The sequence below is a fragment of the Sapajus apella genome, unplaced genomic scaffold, assembly GCF_009761245.1.
Source record: "Sapajus apella isolate SASKATOON/1434 unplaced genomic scaffold, GSC_monkey_1.0 scaffold18, whole genome shotgun sequence".
NCBI lineage: Eukaryota > Metazoa > Chordata > Mammalia > Primates > Cebidae > Sapajus > Sapajus apella.
Window position 1 is genome coordinate 23,697,170 of NW_022436958.1, and position 17,669 is coordinate 23,714,838.

Consider the following 17,669-nt stretch of genomic DNA (forward strand, 5'->3'; position numbering starts at 1 on the left):
CAAAATATGTACCTCTCATTTCTTCTAAAGTCCTTCAAAGGTGTCTGTCAGAGGAATCTGGATAAGCCTATTTTTCAAAACTTTCCCTGTTGATTCTGATATGTCATTTTAGTTAAAGAATGCTGGTTCAGTACATATTATGTGTTGGCATATACTACATATGGACCATTTGTTTGTAATTTTAAAACATCAAAAATCAGGAGAATTGTTATTAATTTGTTCTTACATAGCTGCTGTTTAAAGTAAATATTAAAGCTTTACTCCTTTCTAAAAAATTTACTTTTTTTCATTCCTATCCTAATTTAGGGCTTTATCTCTCTCTCTCTCTCTCTCCCTCTTTGTGTGTGTGGTGTGTGTGTGTGTGTGTGTGTGTGTGTGTGTGTGTCTGTGTGTGTGTATTTCTTTGTATGTAAAGGCAAAAAAAAGGGGGGGTGATATTTAGGAATCAAAATTAAAAATAATTGACAACCGGCCATCCATTGTTGACTTAACTGAGTTATGAAATGGGGGCAAAGAATGAGAACATAGCAACATTGTACGTACATATTCTAATTTTAAGGGAGGCATTCTATCCTCAGGTACTAATTCCCAAAGTCAAAGCAAAAAGTTACACACCTATTCACAAACCAGTGGAAAATGTCCCTAGTTCCCAAAGGTATAGAAACTAAAAAGTGGCATTCTCTGGGTACTGGTGCTTTGGTGCATGGCCAACAGTTGTATTTTTGCTTGAGTTATGACCTAGTCTTGTCAAGCCTGTAGAGTTAGCTCTCCACATAATTCCATCACTCACTGGCAATTTAAACTTCACTTTTTTCAGACAGAGGAGAGCTTAATTCTATGAGTTGTGGAGGCTTTAAAATTGTGCTGGCAACAATGTTGCTGTTGCCTATTATTATAAAAACAACCTCAACTTTATGATCAGTTTTATGGTTTTTCTATCTTCAGCTACACTTTTCAAAAAGAAGATCAGCAAACAAAATGAACAAAATTTGTATTTTGGCTGCATTCATGCAGAGACTTTTTTTGGATAAGCACTCTCTCTACCAACAAGTAACTAACATTAAACAGCTTAAATAACATCTTAGTTTTTGAATACCAAAGACATGCAAAAAAGAAGCCAGCTGTAAAATATCCTACTTCATAAGCTGAGATGATCAGCTGGAGAATATTTCCGGAGTCCTTCTGAAGTACCCCTACTGTAGCTCCAGGAATAAGTTTTGCGTAGTTCTGTAAACAGAAAAAAAAAATAAGTCAACCTATGTTTGCTCACGGTAATTGAGAAAACTGTGGGTTTGAGCCTGCTAGCTATGATTGCCTCTATTTGACTGGCGGGGGAAAACAGGTTTGTGATAACAAACCTGCTTTTCTCCTGAAACTGTAGCCTCTACTTTGTGCTGCTTCCTGTGCTCAAGTGGGAAATGGACTGGACAGAGTCGCCACTGGGGCAACCCAGGGTCTGTAGTTGCCATGGTCTAGAGCTGTGATTATATCTCCAGATGAGTCAATCTCAAATAATAGTAACATTTCTATATCTTCCATTCGTGAAACATCATTTGTCTAAAACATTCTGAGCACACACCCAGGAACTTCTCTTTTGGTAACGTTGCAGAAACCAAGGTTTGGTGCACATGGGCAATGAGGGGAATCAGGTCGTTCTGTAAGTCATTCAGTTTAGGGGTCTTAAGGCGTAATCGCTTGGTGGAGAAAGAGAATGAATTATTGGATGCTTGCACAGAACTTTTCCTTCCTCCTGGTAATGAGTTCCCTTTCAGGATGCTAGTACCGTGCTGGGTTTGGTTGGAACTGCTCCCACCGCATCACCATCAAGTGAGTAAGAAGCTAGTGCAGAAACCATTCTCTACGCACAGTACTTCTCCTGAGGTGTCGCTCCCACCTGAGAACTAGCAATATGAGTTCATCATCACTCCAGGTATCAGGCACGGCCAGAGAATGAGGCATGGCAAAGAAGGGAATTTTCCAGACAGCTGAAAATTTCCTTGCCCTGGAGTTTTATGTTTTTTATTTTGTTGTTTTCAAATGAAAAGTTTTCTAAGGTGTATGATACATTTACCTGTCTTCTTAAACAAAGATTTTTCCCAAATACTTTGAGTTTTTCTTGAAGGAATGGAGTTAGACTCATCAGTATTAACTATAGTTCTGTCAGGCACGGTAGCTTATGCTTATAATCCCAGCACTGTGGGAGGTTCAGGCAGGCAGATCACTTGGGCTCAGGAGTTCGAGGCCAGTCTGGCCAATATGGTGAAATCCTGTCTCTACTAAAAATACAAAAGTTAGTGGGAGTGGTGGCACTTCTGTGGTCCCAGCTACTTGGAGGCTGAGGCAGGAAGATTGCTTAAGCCCAGGAGGTTGAGGCTGCAGTGAGCAGAGATAGTGCCACTGCACTCCAGCCTGGGTGACAAATTGAGACCCTGTCTCAAAAAAAGTAATAATAATAATAAATAAAATAAACTATAGTTCTACAATCATCAAAGGCTTTTGAAATCCCCAGAGAGGTCACACCCATACCAAATGGGCCCTCACTGTTATGCTGTTGCTTCCTATATTTGTTTTTAAATGATTTCTACCTTCTCCTTGGTGAGCTCTAAGATATTACTCACCTATTAATTTACTCATTTATCTATTTGTTGTTGCATTCAGCATCTATTAAGTAGGATTACTATACTGTACTATGTCAGCTACCACTCTTTCTGTCAGCTGTGGTCTTCTGAGTTGCTGTGTGCTGTGAAATTGGATGACTGAGTTTATTAAAATTGTATGAAAAAAGTAAGAAAATTTTAAAAAGTGAAGAAAAGAGTAAAGCTTTTAGTAAAGGAATTAGGGCAACTCTTATAGTTGAAACATAATGATATCCTATCATATTTAAAGAAGATTTAAGTGTTTAGAAAATGCACAAAACTAAATTAGAATGCATAATTATCATTAATTATAATAGTGATACTAAGAAAATAAATCAGAACAAAGGGAACCAAGGAGAGGAACAAATGAAGCCAGGGTGACATGAGAACACAGAATGCATGCAGGGTGTCCCGGGCACTTGCTAGAGTTGGGCCCCTGGGTGAGTCCAAGCTTTCTACAACTTCCGGGTAGAAAAATGGGTTTTGGTTTTGATGTGAAGGTTTGTAATGTTCCACTAATTTAGTGTTCATGATTTTGTTGAAATTTGAAGTCAGTAGAAATCTAAATTCTTTTTTTTTTGCTGTTGTTAATTTTTATTTTTAGAGACAGGGTCTCACTCTGTTGCCCAGGCTGGAGTGCAGTGGCCTGATCATAGCTCACTGTAATCTCAAACGCCTAGGCTCAAGTAATGCTCTCACCTCGGCCTTCCAAAATGTTGGGATTACAGGTGTGAGCTACTGAGCCAGGCAAAATCTGAACTCTTAACAGTGTGAGATGCTGCTCTGCCTTGACACTGTTTCATTATTGAGGGGGCTGTGGGCAGTAATCCAGGTAACATTCCTTCCTTACCTTACCCCATGTACCACATTGCTGCCTGTTGATGGAGGACCCCCTTCTGTTTCCCTGAGTCAGGGAAAACTTGTAAAATACGAGGAAGGCACTGGTTTATGGACTTACCTTCCGAAATAAACACATGTCACCAAGGGCTGTGAAGCATGTGACATGTGGTTAACAGCGAACACCTACACAGGAATTTGAATTGCTAAGTGAAGCTGGAATGTGTGTAAATTTGACTGATCCCAAAAGAGACAGCAAAGGGAACCTTTAGAGCTTCACAAAGAAACATTTAGGTCCCTTGGGAGAAGGATTTCAAGGCCCTTAGCTTTGTATGAAACTACTATCATTGGCTGGGTGTGGTGGCTCACGTCTGTAATCCCAGCACTTTGGGAGGCCGAGGCGGGTGGATCATGAGGTCAGGAATTTGAGATCAGCCTGACCAACATGGTGAAACCCTGTCTCTACTAAAAATACAAAAATTAGCCAGGCATGGTGGCGTGCACCTGTAATCCTAGCTACTCAGGAGGCTGAGGCAGGAGAATAGCTTCAATTCCGGAGGCAGAGGTCGCAGTGAGCTAAGATCACGTCACTGCACTCCAGCCTGGGTGACAGAGCTAGAGTCTATCTCAAAAAAAAAAAAAAAAGAAAGAAAAGAAAAAAGAAAATAAAGAAAAAAAAAGAAAGAAACTGCTATCCTTGAAAAACAGACTTGGAACTCCGAGGCTGAGGTATCACAGATATGTTCTGCAAGCACTAGTTCAAGTGCACCTCCAAATTTGCAGTTAATTCTTGGCTGACAAAGCCAAACCCGTCCACTTCCTAAAGCATAATTATGATCCTGCATGTGGTATGACATTTGGCATTTGGCTATTAGGACAAGTGGTTAGCATTAATTGCTGATTGTTACTAGAGCTACGATATAAAAGGGTTGGCAGCCAGTAGCAGTAACCGGTGATAACACCGACGATTGCGCAGAGGAAAACTGTTCATTAATTTCTGGATGCTGAGTCCCCGCAAAAGCATTTTAAATAATCAACTAAAAAATATGGACAATTTGGCTTCCTGCTTTAACACTGTCAAAAATTATACTTTAAATATTGTAGTATTATGATTACTGTAAATATCATGTATCCAATGCCTTCCTTTCATTAAAGTCTTAACGTGCTATTATAAATCGTTGTGATTAAACATGTTTAGTGTTAGAAAAAGGATGATTTTGCATGCCTGGATTTGATGAATTATAGCATTTGTGACTCTAAAAGAGGGTGCTTGAATATTAGAAATGGTGAACACTGCAAACATGATGTTGCATGAGCTGATTAGAAATGCAAGCTCCTATGCTTGGACTTGAATTCTCTATTGTCTATCTGCAGAATGTCCTAATTATGGATTTTCCCCATCCTCCCTACCATACCACCCAGGAATTCATGAGGTTGCTTTTCTCACTCATTCCTTCTGATTACCTTAGTTTTCTTAACTTCCTTCTTCAAGCCCTATTTATCTCTTCACTCGGCCCTCATCTCCAGAAAGATTACACATTTATCCAACAGTTCCCTAGAAATCTCCTCTTTGTAGAAGAGAGAGGATAAGAAAGGGACAGAGAGCCATTTAGCAGGCAGGTGTGATACAGAGAAAAGCACCTGCATTCCCACCTGCACATCCTGGGCTCTTCCCAGAGAGTGACTCCCAGTTTGGTGCCTCTCAGTGTCTGGCTGCCAGAGCCAGCTGTCAGGTGTGCGCTCCCGCTTGGCTCAGGTCAGAGGAGCATGTGGTCACATATCTGCAGCCTGGTTAACTGTGGACAGGCAGTTGGTTGGCCTTCTCTTCAAAAAGACTCCAGCTGAGGACCTTGTAGAGCCTTCCTGGCTTTGGTGATATCTTGACTTTCTGACTTGCCGAAGGGGCCGCTCCTGACGTTACCCCCATTCCTGCTCCGACTGCACCTCCTGTGTGGTTAGCTCCTCAGAACCTGGCTGTCTGCTGAGTCAGTGTTTGGTATTAACTGTATCCTTGTCGGGTATCTTGATTCGGTTTCTGCTTTGGACGGTGACTCTACCGGGCCCTTAGAGCCCACTCTTATGACATTTCTACTATTCTCAAAGATCCCTCCCACCTCAGAGCTCAGCAGCCCTCATTTGATAGAGATCATGTGACACATGCCCCTCATTCGAGGGTGAGAAGTCAGAAGTTGAGTGGTCACATATCAGCTAGCATCAATGTGTTCTTGCTTTTATTACTATTTTAATAGGCACATAATGAACTGTACATATTTATGGGGTACAGCGTGACATTTTGATACACGTATACGATGTTTAATGATCAAATCTCTCACATTTTAAGAAAGAATTTGTAAAACCAAATGCTCAGTGCAGCCAGTTGCTTCCCTTTAGACTCTCTGCTTGCTTAACTCTCTTTCTGAAGCCTCACTAATGTGTCACTAATGTTACTTCATTTTAGCCCACATCACTGTTTGTTTTAATATTATATTATTAACCAACATCAGTGTTTCTAATCTGAAAATAGACTTACTATATGTATTCTAGTGAAATACATTTACTAAAATATTAGCTTTTACAGACTGAGAATTTATGATGTTAAATAGTCTGCTCACAAATTTCTCTTCTAGTCTTGCAAAGTATTTTTTGTTATTACTTTGTATCTCTTCAGTCAATGGCTCCTTTTGGTGTATTCTCTCTCTCTCTCCCTGTTTCTCCCTCTCTCCCTTTCTTTCTCTCTGTCTTTCTCTCTCTCATATACTTTAACGGCAGCATAGCATACATAGTATGCCAGTAATAAGTATATAGTTCAAGGAATATTTAAAGAGTAAACAAGCAAATACCATCATCCAGGAAATCAAAAAATAAAATATATGCTGGGCTCAGTGGCTCATGCCTCTAATCCTAGCACTTTAGGAGGCTGAGGTAGGTGGATCACTCAAGCCCAGGAGTTCAAGACCAGCTGGGTAACATAGTGAGACCCCACCTCTACAAAAAATACAAAAATTAGCCTGGCATGTCAGTGTGTGCCTGCAGTCCCAGCTACTGGAAGGATGAGGTGGGAGGATCATTTGAGTCTGGGAGATGGAGGCTGCAGTGAGTCATAATTGCAGCCACTGCACTCCAGCCTGGTGACAGAGTGAGACCTTGCCTCAAAAAGAAAAAATTAGAAAGAAGGAAGGGAGGAAGGGAGAAAGGGAGGAAGGGAGGAAGGGAGGAAGGGAGGAGGGGAGGAGGGGAGGAGGGGAAGAAAGGAGGAAGGAAGGAAGGGGAGGAAGGGAGGGAGAAAGGAAGGAAAAAAGCAACCCAGCAAGTAAGCAAGAGAAACAGACTATAACCAGCCCCCGTCATCCTCCCTTGTATTGCCTTCCTGTCATGACTCCTCCCCACAAAAGCACAACCACTATTTTGACTTTTATCACTGTAGAGGTCAGGGAGGTTATCTTCATGGTCTTGTGATTAACAAGAATATCTTAAGTGGTACAGAAAAAGCACTACCCATAAAGGAAGAGATTAATAAGACTTCAAATTAATAATTTCATTATAGTTTCAATGCAGTGCCAATCAAACTGCCATCAAATTATTTTGTGGATATGAACAAGCTGATTCTAAAGTTTATATGGAGAGGCAAAAGATCCAGAATAACCAACTCAACACTGAAGATGAACAAAGTTGGAGGACTGACACTATCTGACTTCAAGATTTACTATAAAGCTGCAGTAATCCAAAGAGTGTGGTATTGACAAAAGAATAGACAGACAAATGTAACAGATTAGAGAGCCCAGAAATAGACCCACATAAATACAGTCAACTGATCTTTGACAAAGGAGCAAAGGCAACACAATGGAGCAAGGATAGTCTTTTCAACAAACTGTGCTTGCACAACTGAACATTCACATGAAAAAAAAAAATCTAGACACATTATTACACCCATCACAAAAATTAGCTCAAAATGATCACAGACCTAAATGAAAAATACAAAACCATAAAAATCCACAAATATAATGGGAGAAAAATCTAGGTGACTTTGAGTTTGTTGATGGCTTTTTAGATATAACACCAAAGGCACAATCCATGAAAGAAAGAATTGGTATCTGGACTTAAAGCTAAAAACTACTCTGTGAAAGACAGTGTCAAGAGAACAAGAAAACAAGTCATGGATGGGAAGAAAATATTTGCAAAATATGCATCTAATACAGGACTATTATCCAAAAAGCACAAAGAACTCTTAAAAGTCAACAAGAAAACAAACATTTCAATTAAAAAATAAGCCAAAAACCTTAACAGACATATCACCAAAGAAGATAGAGAGATGGGAAATAGGCATATGAAAAGATGCTCCACATTATATGCCAGCAGAGAAATGCAAATTAAACAACAATGAGATACCACTATGCATATATTAGAATGGCCTAAATCCAGAACACTGACAACACCAAATACTGACCAGGATGTGGAGCAACAGGAATTTTCATTCACTGCTGGTGGGAATACAAAATGATACAGCCACTACAAAAGACAGTTTGGTAGTTTCTTGCAAAACAAAACAAACACTTACCATATGATCCAGCAATCAAACTCTTTGGAGTTTACCAAAAAGAGTTGAACACTTATAGCTACACAAAAACCTGTATACAGATGTTTATACCTGCCTTATTAATAATTGTCAAAACCTAGAAGCAACCAAAATGTCCTTTAGTAGATGAATAGGTTAAGAAAAAGCTGCTGTACATTCATCAAATGGAACATGATTCAGAGCTACAAATAAATGAGTTATCAAGCTCATTTATTTGAAGATGGAGGAAGTTCTCATTTATGAGAAGATGGAGGAAGTTTAAATGCATATTATTTAGTGAAGGAAGCCAATCTGAAAAGTCTACATATGGCAGTTGACATGGTTTGTTTGGCTTTGTGTCTCTGCCCAAATCTCATGTTGAATTGTAATCCCCAGTGTTGGAGAAGGAGCCTCTTTGGAGGTGATTGGATCATGGGGGTGAACTTTCCCCTTGCTGTTCTCATGACAGTGAGTGAGTTCTCATGACATCTGCTTGTTTAAAAGCATGTAGCACCTCCCCCTTTTCTCTTCCTTCTTCTCTGTGCCTGCTTTTCCTCCATCTTCTTCCATGACTGTAAGTTTCCTGAGGCTTTCCCAACCATGCTTCCTGTACAGCATGCAGAACTCTAAGTCAATTAAACTGCTTTTCTTTATAAATTATCCAGTCCCAGGTAGTTCTTCATAGCAATGTGAGAGCAGACTAATACAGTAGTATTTCAACTCTATGGCATTCTGGAAAAGACAACACTGTGGAGCCAGTAACAAGATGAGTGGTTGCCAGAGGTCGGGGGCCAGTCACAGTGGGATGAATAGGCAGAGCATGGAGAAGTTTTAGAGCAGTGAAATTACTCTGTATGATACTAGAAATGTGGATACATAATAATTATACATAACTCATAAAATGTACAACACCAAGAGTGATAATGATGTTATCGTTGGACTTTGGGTGATAATGATGTTATCAATGTAGGTTTATCAGTTATGACAAATGTGCCACTGTGGTGGGAGATGATAATGGGGAAGGCTATGCATTTATGGAGACAGGAGGTATATGGGAAATGTCTCCATACCTTCTACTCAATTTTGCTGTGAACCTAAAACTGCTTGAAAGATTTGTCTGTTTTTAAGAATTAAGAATTTAATTCTTAAATGATGCCTTTAAGAGCATGAGAAGGAGCCACTGAGTGGGAGGAAAATATCTGTAGTACATGCATCTCGACCAAGGACATGGTGCCAGAATATCTAAACAATTCTACATATCAACAAGAAGAAGGCATCTTAATAAAAATGGATATGCAAGTGGCAAATAATATGTAGAGTGTTCAGCATTAGGAATCTCTAGAGAAATATACATTAAAATCACAATGAGATGCCAGTGTGTACTCACTTCATTAGAATGGCTAAAATTTTAAAAACTAACAGATCTGTTGGGTATTTGACCACAAGGAGTCATGAACTCCTACCTGAATTTCTCTCCCTGAGCCAAGGGAGGTATGGACCCGGCAGACTCCTTGGCTCTCACAGGAATCTCATCTGCCACTTTCTATGTCTCTCCCTTTCTTCAGGAGCTGCAGTTGCCAACTCAGGGGCCTTAGAACAGGATTGAGAGGTCTTCACAAGCCCACCGACATCCCCAAGCACTGCCTGCATCCTCAGAAGCCCAAGGCTCCCAGAGAGACCTTGGAGTAGCCTTGAGGTGGTGGCAGGAATGCATGGGGAGTGGACCACATTGCTCTTTATCTACTCAGGGCTAATTGGCTCAGGGAAACTGCAGTTTAGACAAAGCTAAGGTACCTAGAACCTGCCTCCTACCATCACCGGGAAAAGAATAGCTAGAGCTAACCTTTAAACATTGTAGCTGTTCCCTTTCATTGTTCAAGGAAGTTCTATTACCTAGGTACCCTTATTATTCCTGTTTTATGGCCAAGATCCTGAGGCTCAGAAAGTGTCGTTAACTTGCCTGACGTCATCCAGCCAGGAAGTAGTAGGACTGAGCCCACACACTCATACCCTCTTTCCTTATATTCTCTTTCTAGAGCCAAACCTCTTAATCAGATCACTTCTGTTAGGTGCCTGCAATGGCTATCTTGGACTTGCAATGTCATTGTTGACCTCCAAGAGAGGTTAGTAAGTAAGCCTGACTGGATATGCTCATTTCCTCAGGTTGCTGAAGTCCCACACCAGTTTGTGGGTGGCTTGCAACAACAGAAATTGTTCTGTTCTGGAGGCTGGAAGTCTGAATCCCATGCTCACCTCTTTATAGTTTCTGGCAGCAATCCTTGGAGCCTCTTGGCTTGTAGTTGTAGCTCTCTGGCCGCTGTGTCCATTGTCACATGATGTTCTCCCTCAAGTGTCGGTGTCTCAGTGTCTCTTCATATAAGGACACCAGTCATATTCAATTAATGGTTTGTCCTACTCCAGTATGACCTCCTATTAAGTTAACTTATTATACCCACAATGACCCTATTTCCAAATACAGTCACATTCTGTGGTACTGGGCATTAGATCTTTAACATATTTTTTAAAGGGGGAGGGAGACATGAATTAACCCATAACACTGGGTTAGGGTTCTTTTGATTTCTTTAACCTAAAGCCTTAGTTTTAACTGGACAGATAAGTACCTTGCCCAGTCACAGATGTAATACATGGTAGAAATAGGTCTTGACTCTAGAGACACTATTCACTCCTCTTCACCAGGCCCCGGCCAGAGAAACTAGTGCAAATGCCAGCAGCAAGCGAGGGTGGGAATCTTATTAGAAATTTAAAGTAATAATGCCATGTAAATACACACATATCTTTTATGTATATACATGCATATGTCTATATATGGACTTAGAGATTATGGAACACTATTTATAAGGATTTAGAGATTATAGAGCACTTTTCTACCCAAAGCAAAAAGAAAGGGAGAAAAGGGTTGTGGCTCTAACGACTTTCAAACTCAAAGGCTACATTTTGAAAGAAATGTAGGAAGTAGCAAAAGCATAGAGGCAAAAAAAAAAAAAAAAAAAAAAAAAAACCTCCTAGGGGACTGTATTGTGCTATTTATCTGGTCAAAGAAAAACAGGTCTTTGCTGGCAAAGCCTCGCTTTTATGGAGCCACATTCTTCTTCCAGAGCTAGAGGCGGATGGGATTTGCTGAAACGAGTCCTTCTTCTGAAGGCAATCAGAAGGCTTTCTTTCTGTGAGGTCTTTCATTCTTTCGGGATTTTATTCTGCTGGTTCTCATGTTCATTATCAGTAAATGCAGGACTTCCAGTATTATGCAAAAGTTTACCCCCAGGCTCAACTGTGTTACTAGGACACCCAAGATTCCAAAAAGAACATGTAATTGTTCCTGGCACAAGGGTAGCATGAATGTCTGTCTCTGGTTGCATGATATCTGCTTTGCCTTCAGGCTTTCAATTGTCAGCATTCCATAGGCAGGCAGGTAGCACTGGGAGTGTGCTAATTAGATCAGGTGCTTGATCTTGAAGTCTGCCCCAGCAATGACTAGGTAGTCAGCATCGGAACTTTTGAGTACTACCTGTCTTTCTCCCAGTCTGCCCGGAATGTAATTATCTTGTCAGCTAAGAAGCTGGAGCGCACAGCTGAGCGAGTGCTCGGCAGCAGTAACAGAGTGATAAGGGAAGACAAATGGACCCACGGTGCATGACTGTTCTGAGACAAACAAATGCACAGAGAAGCATTGGAGAATGGAGACTTAGAGAACAAAGAGGCTGCATTGAGTATTTTGTTCCTAAGGATACTTCAGATCTTCTCTTAATAAGATTACCTTGCCTTTGGAGAGGAATTGCAGATCTTTGCTGACTAATTCAAGTCCCAAACCTTTAGAAAGCCCTTTTAAAATAGGAAGCGATGTGGGGTTCACTAGCAGCCTATGTGCTTTGCAGGCCAAACGGCAGGTAATAAAACTTTGAAGGATGACCAGTAGGAAGGCAATGAAGGGGATGAGAAAATAGCAAGTACGTGTATATGCAAGGACTGCAGAAGAGGTTTCAGCCCTTGATACTCAAAGTATGATCCGTGGACTGACAGCATCAGCATCATCTGGAAGCTTGTTAGAAATGCACTCTCAGGTCCCAGCCCAAACCTCTTGAATGAGAGCCTGCATTTTAACAGCCCCCATTCCGCATGTTGATTGGATATACCAGTTAAAAAGAAAAAAAAAAGAAACCACTGGTGCCTGGGTCTCAGGCCCAGAGATGCTGACTCAATTGGACCAGGGTGTAGCCTATGCATTGGGTTTCTTAGTAAAGCTCCCTACATGATTCTAATGAGCACCGAAGTTTGAGAACTGCTGGTGTAGAATAGTCTGTTGGAGGGGTTTTAGTGATTTGGAAAATGAAGGCATTAGGTTTTTAAACCTATATGCCCACAGTTTATCCAGGGTTTTCAGCCTGGCATACACCTGTAACATCTATACCCAGCAACAAAAGTATTTTTGGATGCCTGCTACCCACAGAATAGAACCCTGCTTATTTCCCACTGCCTTCGAGATTGAAGGGTCTGGTTTCTGCCTACTTCTCCCACTCCACCTCCTTCTACCCCTACTCACTCCAGGCTGACTGGCCTTTTCTCCTTTTCTCAAGCACTCTGGGAACTGAGTCATTTGCTGCCTTAGGGCCTTTGCATGTGCCTTTGCCTCTTGAAAATTCCTCAGCCTTCAGCTTGCTTCCTCATGATCACTTCTGGAAAGGCATCTTCCCTGAAAATTCTATCCAAGGAAATTCTCATTTTCTTCCTTTTAATTATGGTCCATGGCTGTACATTACTCCTTTCCATTTCTTTGATAACACTACTAAAAGTTGTAATTGGTTATTTGTCCATTGTTTCTTGTCTATTTCTCCCAACTAGATTACAAGTCCATGAAGACAAAACAGGGTCTTTTTTAATTTTCCTCTATACTCCTACAGCCTAGTCCAGCGCTGGGCACAGGGAAAGCACATGCATATTTGTAGAATGAATGAATGAAGGCAGGGATTGACTATGTCCCATGGGCCATATTTGGCCTGTTGCTTGTTCTTGTAAATAACTATGCTCATTTATTTATGTATTGTCCGTAGCTACTTTCATGTTACAATGAGAGAGTTGGGTAATCATGATAGAAACCATGCAGCCACAATGCCTATCTGACCCTTCGTAGATAGGCTGCCAGATGAAATACAGAATGCTCAGGTAAACTGGAAAGTCAGAGAAACAATGAAAAATTTTTAGTGTAAGTGTGATCCAAATATTGCATGGGACATATTTATACTAACAATTATTTGTTGCTTACTTGACATTCGAATTTAACTGGATCGACTGTATTTTTATGTGTAGAACCTGAAAACCTTATAGAAAACAGGGTGCCAACCCTTGAATTCATAAATAATTACCTCAACTCTTAAAGTTCAACAAATGATTTCCAAAATTTTATGTTCACTTTCTGAAGATTCATATTAAACCATATTATGAATACTAGCCCCTCAGTAGGGGCTCTTTTGCATAATCAGGCATAAAATTAAAATATATAATAATCTTAAACTCTTCTTATGTCCAGGGCTGTCAGCTTCACTTGTCTTTTTGTGCCTTGATGCCATGTGTGATTATTTCAAAGGCTGTGCCATGTGAAAAATGCTTGGTTGCTGTTAGACTCCTGCATAGTGACACAAGCTGGGTGAGCTTCCTTCAAACTTAGAGTCTGGGGCAGCCTCACAGATATTACACAGAGTGGCCAACTACAACCACAGGAAAGGCTTTAGGGGATACATGGGTAACTGAATTAGGCAGGAGTCCCCTTGTGCTGTGAGACCCAGAGAAAGTGGAGAAGGGTAATTACACAGCTTTGGGCAGTTAGCAGCTCAGAGAGGGGTCTTGTTCACAGATGTCAAAGTCAAAGGGGCACCAAAGGGGGCACTATCAGGCACAAGAAAATGAATACTGGAGATAATTTGTTGGTCTTATTAATGTTATAACAAAAACATGTAAAAAAGTAACCAAAGTATTATGTGAATATGTAAAAAGTAACCCAGGACGTAAAAATGCAGCAGTTGTGCAGGTTGTGGGCTGCTGGTGGGAGAGGACAAGTTTGCTTTTATTTTAAAGTAGACACCTGTAAGTATGGCAACTGTAAGCTCAGAATTTTATAGGATGATCTTGATTTCACATAGTTATGCTCGTCAATAAAAATGTTTGATGTATAACTACATGCAATTTAATTTGTATGCCTTTATTAGTCTATACATATATAAACATTCAAAATATTTGAACTTACTTAAATGTACAATATTATACCAGCTAGTCTAAGTGTGTAAATATACGCAAAGAAAAAAGGAAAAACTTACTCTTTTTTTTTTTTTGAGAAAGAGTGTCACTCTGTCACCCAGGCTGAAGTGCAGTGGCACCATCTTGGCTCACTGCAACCTCCACCTCCCAGGTTTAAGAGATTCTCTGGCCTCAGCTTCCCGAGCAGCTGGGGTAACAGGAACATGCCACCATGCCTGACTACTTTTCGTATTTTTAGTAGAGATGGGATTTCACCATGTTGGCCAAGCTGGTCTCGAACTCCTGGCCTCAGTGAGGTCCAAAGTGCTGGGATCACAGGCGTAAGCCAGCATGCCCAGCTAGAAAAACGTACTCTAAAATGTCAACAATGGTTAGTTGTGTCTGAGTGGTGAGCTTATGAGTGATCTTTGTTTTCTTCTTTGGGTTTTCTATATTCCCCATCACTTTTCTTTTTGCAAATAGTATATATTAGTTTTATAATCAGAAAAAGAATAGTTTAAAGTTTTGTTTTGGCCATACTTCCACACTGCATTGCTGGTGGAAGAGGAACTGTTACAACTACTTTGCAAAGCAACTTGGATAAACTCAGTAAAAGTACAGATGCCATTGTCCTGTGACCCAGGGATTTCACTTCTAGATATAAATCCTCAATAGCGTATATGTGTGCAAAGATGTGCATGGCTGTAACGTTTGTAATGCTGCACAATGTGAAGTAACCTGACACCTTTGCTTGCAGAATGAACACATTGTTCGTAAGACTGTGAATGGAATGCGCATAGCAGTGGGGTGGAGTAAACTATACCAATATGTATTTTCATGAAAAAGCCTCAAAAACAGAACATTGAGCATAATAATGTTTCAATACCTGGCAGATGAACCAACAGATAAATTCTCTATAAATGGCAGAGTGCTTCAAGTGCTTAATGCCACAGAACTAACACTTAAAAATGGCTAAAATGGTAAAGTTTGTTATATGTATCTTACCATAATAAGAAAATATACTAAAAAAAAAAACCAAATACAGAATATTGAGTCAAACACCAAATGGTAAAAATAATATGTACAGCATGAAATTAAGCTTATAAGCCAAAATTACATAATTAGTTATGGATGTACATATGTGTGTGTCTGTGTGTGTTTGTGTATATATATATATACACACACAGAGAGAGAGAGAGAGAGCACAAAAAACAAATGTGAGAATGACAAACACTAAGTTTGGGACACTGGTTACCTCTGTAGAAGGAGAAGGGGACTGGACCAGAGTTGGGCAGTTACACAGCATGCAACTGGATCTGGGATGTTTCGTTTCTTTAAATAACCCAAAGCAAACACCCTAGCAAAATGTTAACATTTGAGAAAACTGGCAATAAGTTTGTGGGTGTTTATTTATTATTATTGTGATAGAGTCTCAGTCTGTCATCCAGGCTGGAGTGCAGTGGATCACATGAGGCCAGGAATTTGACATCAGCTTGGCTAACTAATATGGCAAAACCCTGTCTCTACTAATAAATACAAAAATTAGCTGGGCATAGTGGCGCACATCTGTAATCCTAGCTACTCGGGAGGCTGAGGCACGAGAATCACTTGAACCTGGGAGGCGGAGGCTGCAGTGAGCTAAGATCATGCCACTGCACTCCAGCCTGGGTGACAGAGTGAGACTTTGTCTCAAGAAAAAAAAAAATCCCATGTTATATTTCTACAAGTGTTGGCCTAATCAGGCATTTCCTTGAGATCTTGCCTTAAACCTGTACCTTTTTCTTTCTTATGTATACTTTCTCAATTATAAGGCTTTGAATTCTTTAGAAGAAAAGTACTATGTGTGATCTAAGGAGTAACTGATGATTTTTCATGGTTAAGATTTATTAATTAGCTTGGAAAACACTCCCAACAACTCTGACTGATAATCTGAGGACATAAGGTTTCTTTCCAAATCCTCACTCTCTAAGGGATGTTTTCATTAATGAGGAAAGTGTAGGCAGCTGGCCCTCTTCAGTCTTTGTTCCAAGATACTATCAATTAAGGAGAAGTGAAAATACTTTCCATTACACTTAAATAAAGAGCAATTTATTAACTCCGTGGAGATCTTTCATAACCCAGAATTTGTCTTTTTACTCCTAGATGATTTTATTTTTACTAAAATCACAAGTTTGGAATACTCCACTACAGAATGAGATTGGTAGGATAAAGAATATCTAGACTATGCCCTAAAATTAGCTATAGTACAGCTTGCTGAACTTGGTTATTTGTATGGAGATCATTGGAATTCATGGTAATTTCCCTCCTCCAGAATCAAGGTCATTGACTGTCGAGGCTGGAAGTCTTCCCGCCCTGTCTTTTTATTTTCTAAAAACTGAGACCAGAGAGATCAAGAGATTTCCACTGGAACAAAATTCTTTTGATCTTTTCCAACAGGAACATTATAAAACTAAGCAATAATAAAACAGGCCAACAAACAGCAAAGGGGTCCAATTTTTATTTTCTCTATTTTCTCTGCCTCTTTTCCTCCCTTGCTGCAATGAAAAGCTCAAAAGAACCAAGTAGAAGAAAGAAGAAGCTAAATAACAGCTGGGTTATTGATTCCTGAGAAATGAAAACTTATATGTGGTGGATAATTTCCACAAGCCACACAAGAACATCAGGCTCATAGCATATGAGGCTGATGCTTATGTTTGTTTATAGATCTAATGGCCATCATGTGGGTACTTGCTTAGGGTGTTCCTTTCACAGCCTGCTGGAAGGCTGTGGAGCTTCTCCAACATTTGGTCCTGAGACTGATGGCAGAGCGTTCTTTCCTCTATTGCCATTTGCATCCAACGTGGGTGGGATGGAAGAAGGGACAGCCAGAGCCGCAGAAGATCCTGGCAATGCTCAGGTGCCCCCACTTGCTCTGTGCACATGGGCTTTCTCAATCTTAACAAGTGTTTGTCATGCAAAACTTCAAGCCTTTCTTTTGATTCAATTTTTAAAAAGATGAAATGCATTTATTGCAATTTTTAATTCATTTGACAAATACCTACTGAGAATCTATTGCACATCAAGAATTGGCCTAAACAGATGAGTAAAACCGGTCATTCTCCTCAAGGAGCTAATGATTGAGGTTTTTTGTCTCCAGAGGAAACGTCCCTTTGGCTACATAAAAGCCTGCTTGTGCCCCCCTGTCCCCATGCTTTAGGAACATCACTTTATCCTAATAGCCAAGAGGTATTAATTAGTGGTCATAGAAATTAGTGAGTAAGCTGGAAGTACCAGTATAGTACTTCTTTCTTTCTCTCTCTCTTTCTTTCTTTCTTCCTTCCTTCCTTCTTTCTTTTCTTTCCCTCTTTCTTTCTTTCTTTCTTTCTTTCTTTCTTTCTTTCTTTCTTTCTTTCTTTCTA

The 17,669-nt window shown here is 40.1% G+C and overlaps 1 protein-coding gene across 6 annotated transcripts in view; it reads right to left on the reverse strand.

Annotated features, from left to right (window-relative positions):
• The window catches only part of ITGB6 (integrin subunit beta 6), a 133,913-nt gene that overhangs the window by 31,775 nt on the left and 84,469 nt on the right, over positions 1-17,669 (reverse strand). For all 6 annotated transcript variants that reach the window (XM_032286507.1, XM_032286510.1, XM_032286509.1 and 3 more), the window contains one exon: positions 1,138-1,227. In XM_032286507.1, coding sequence (XP_032142398.1) covers positions 1,138-1,227 — 90 coding nt within the window. The remainder of the gene's footprint in view (positions 1-1,137; positions 1,228-17,669) is intronic.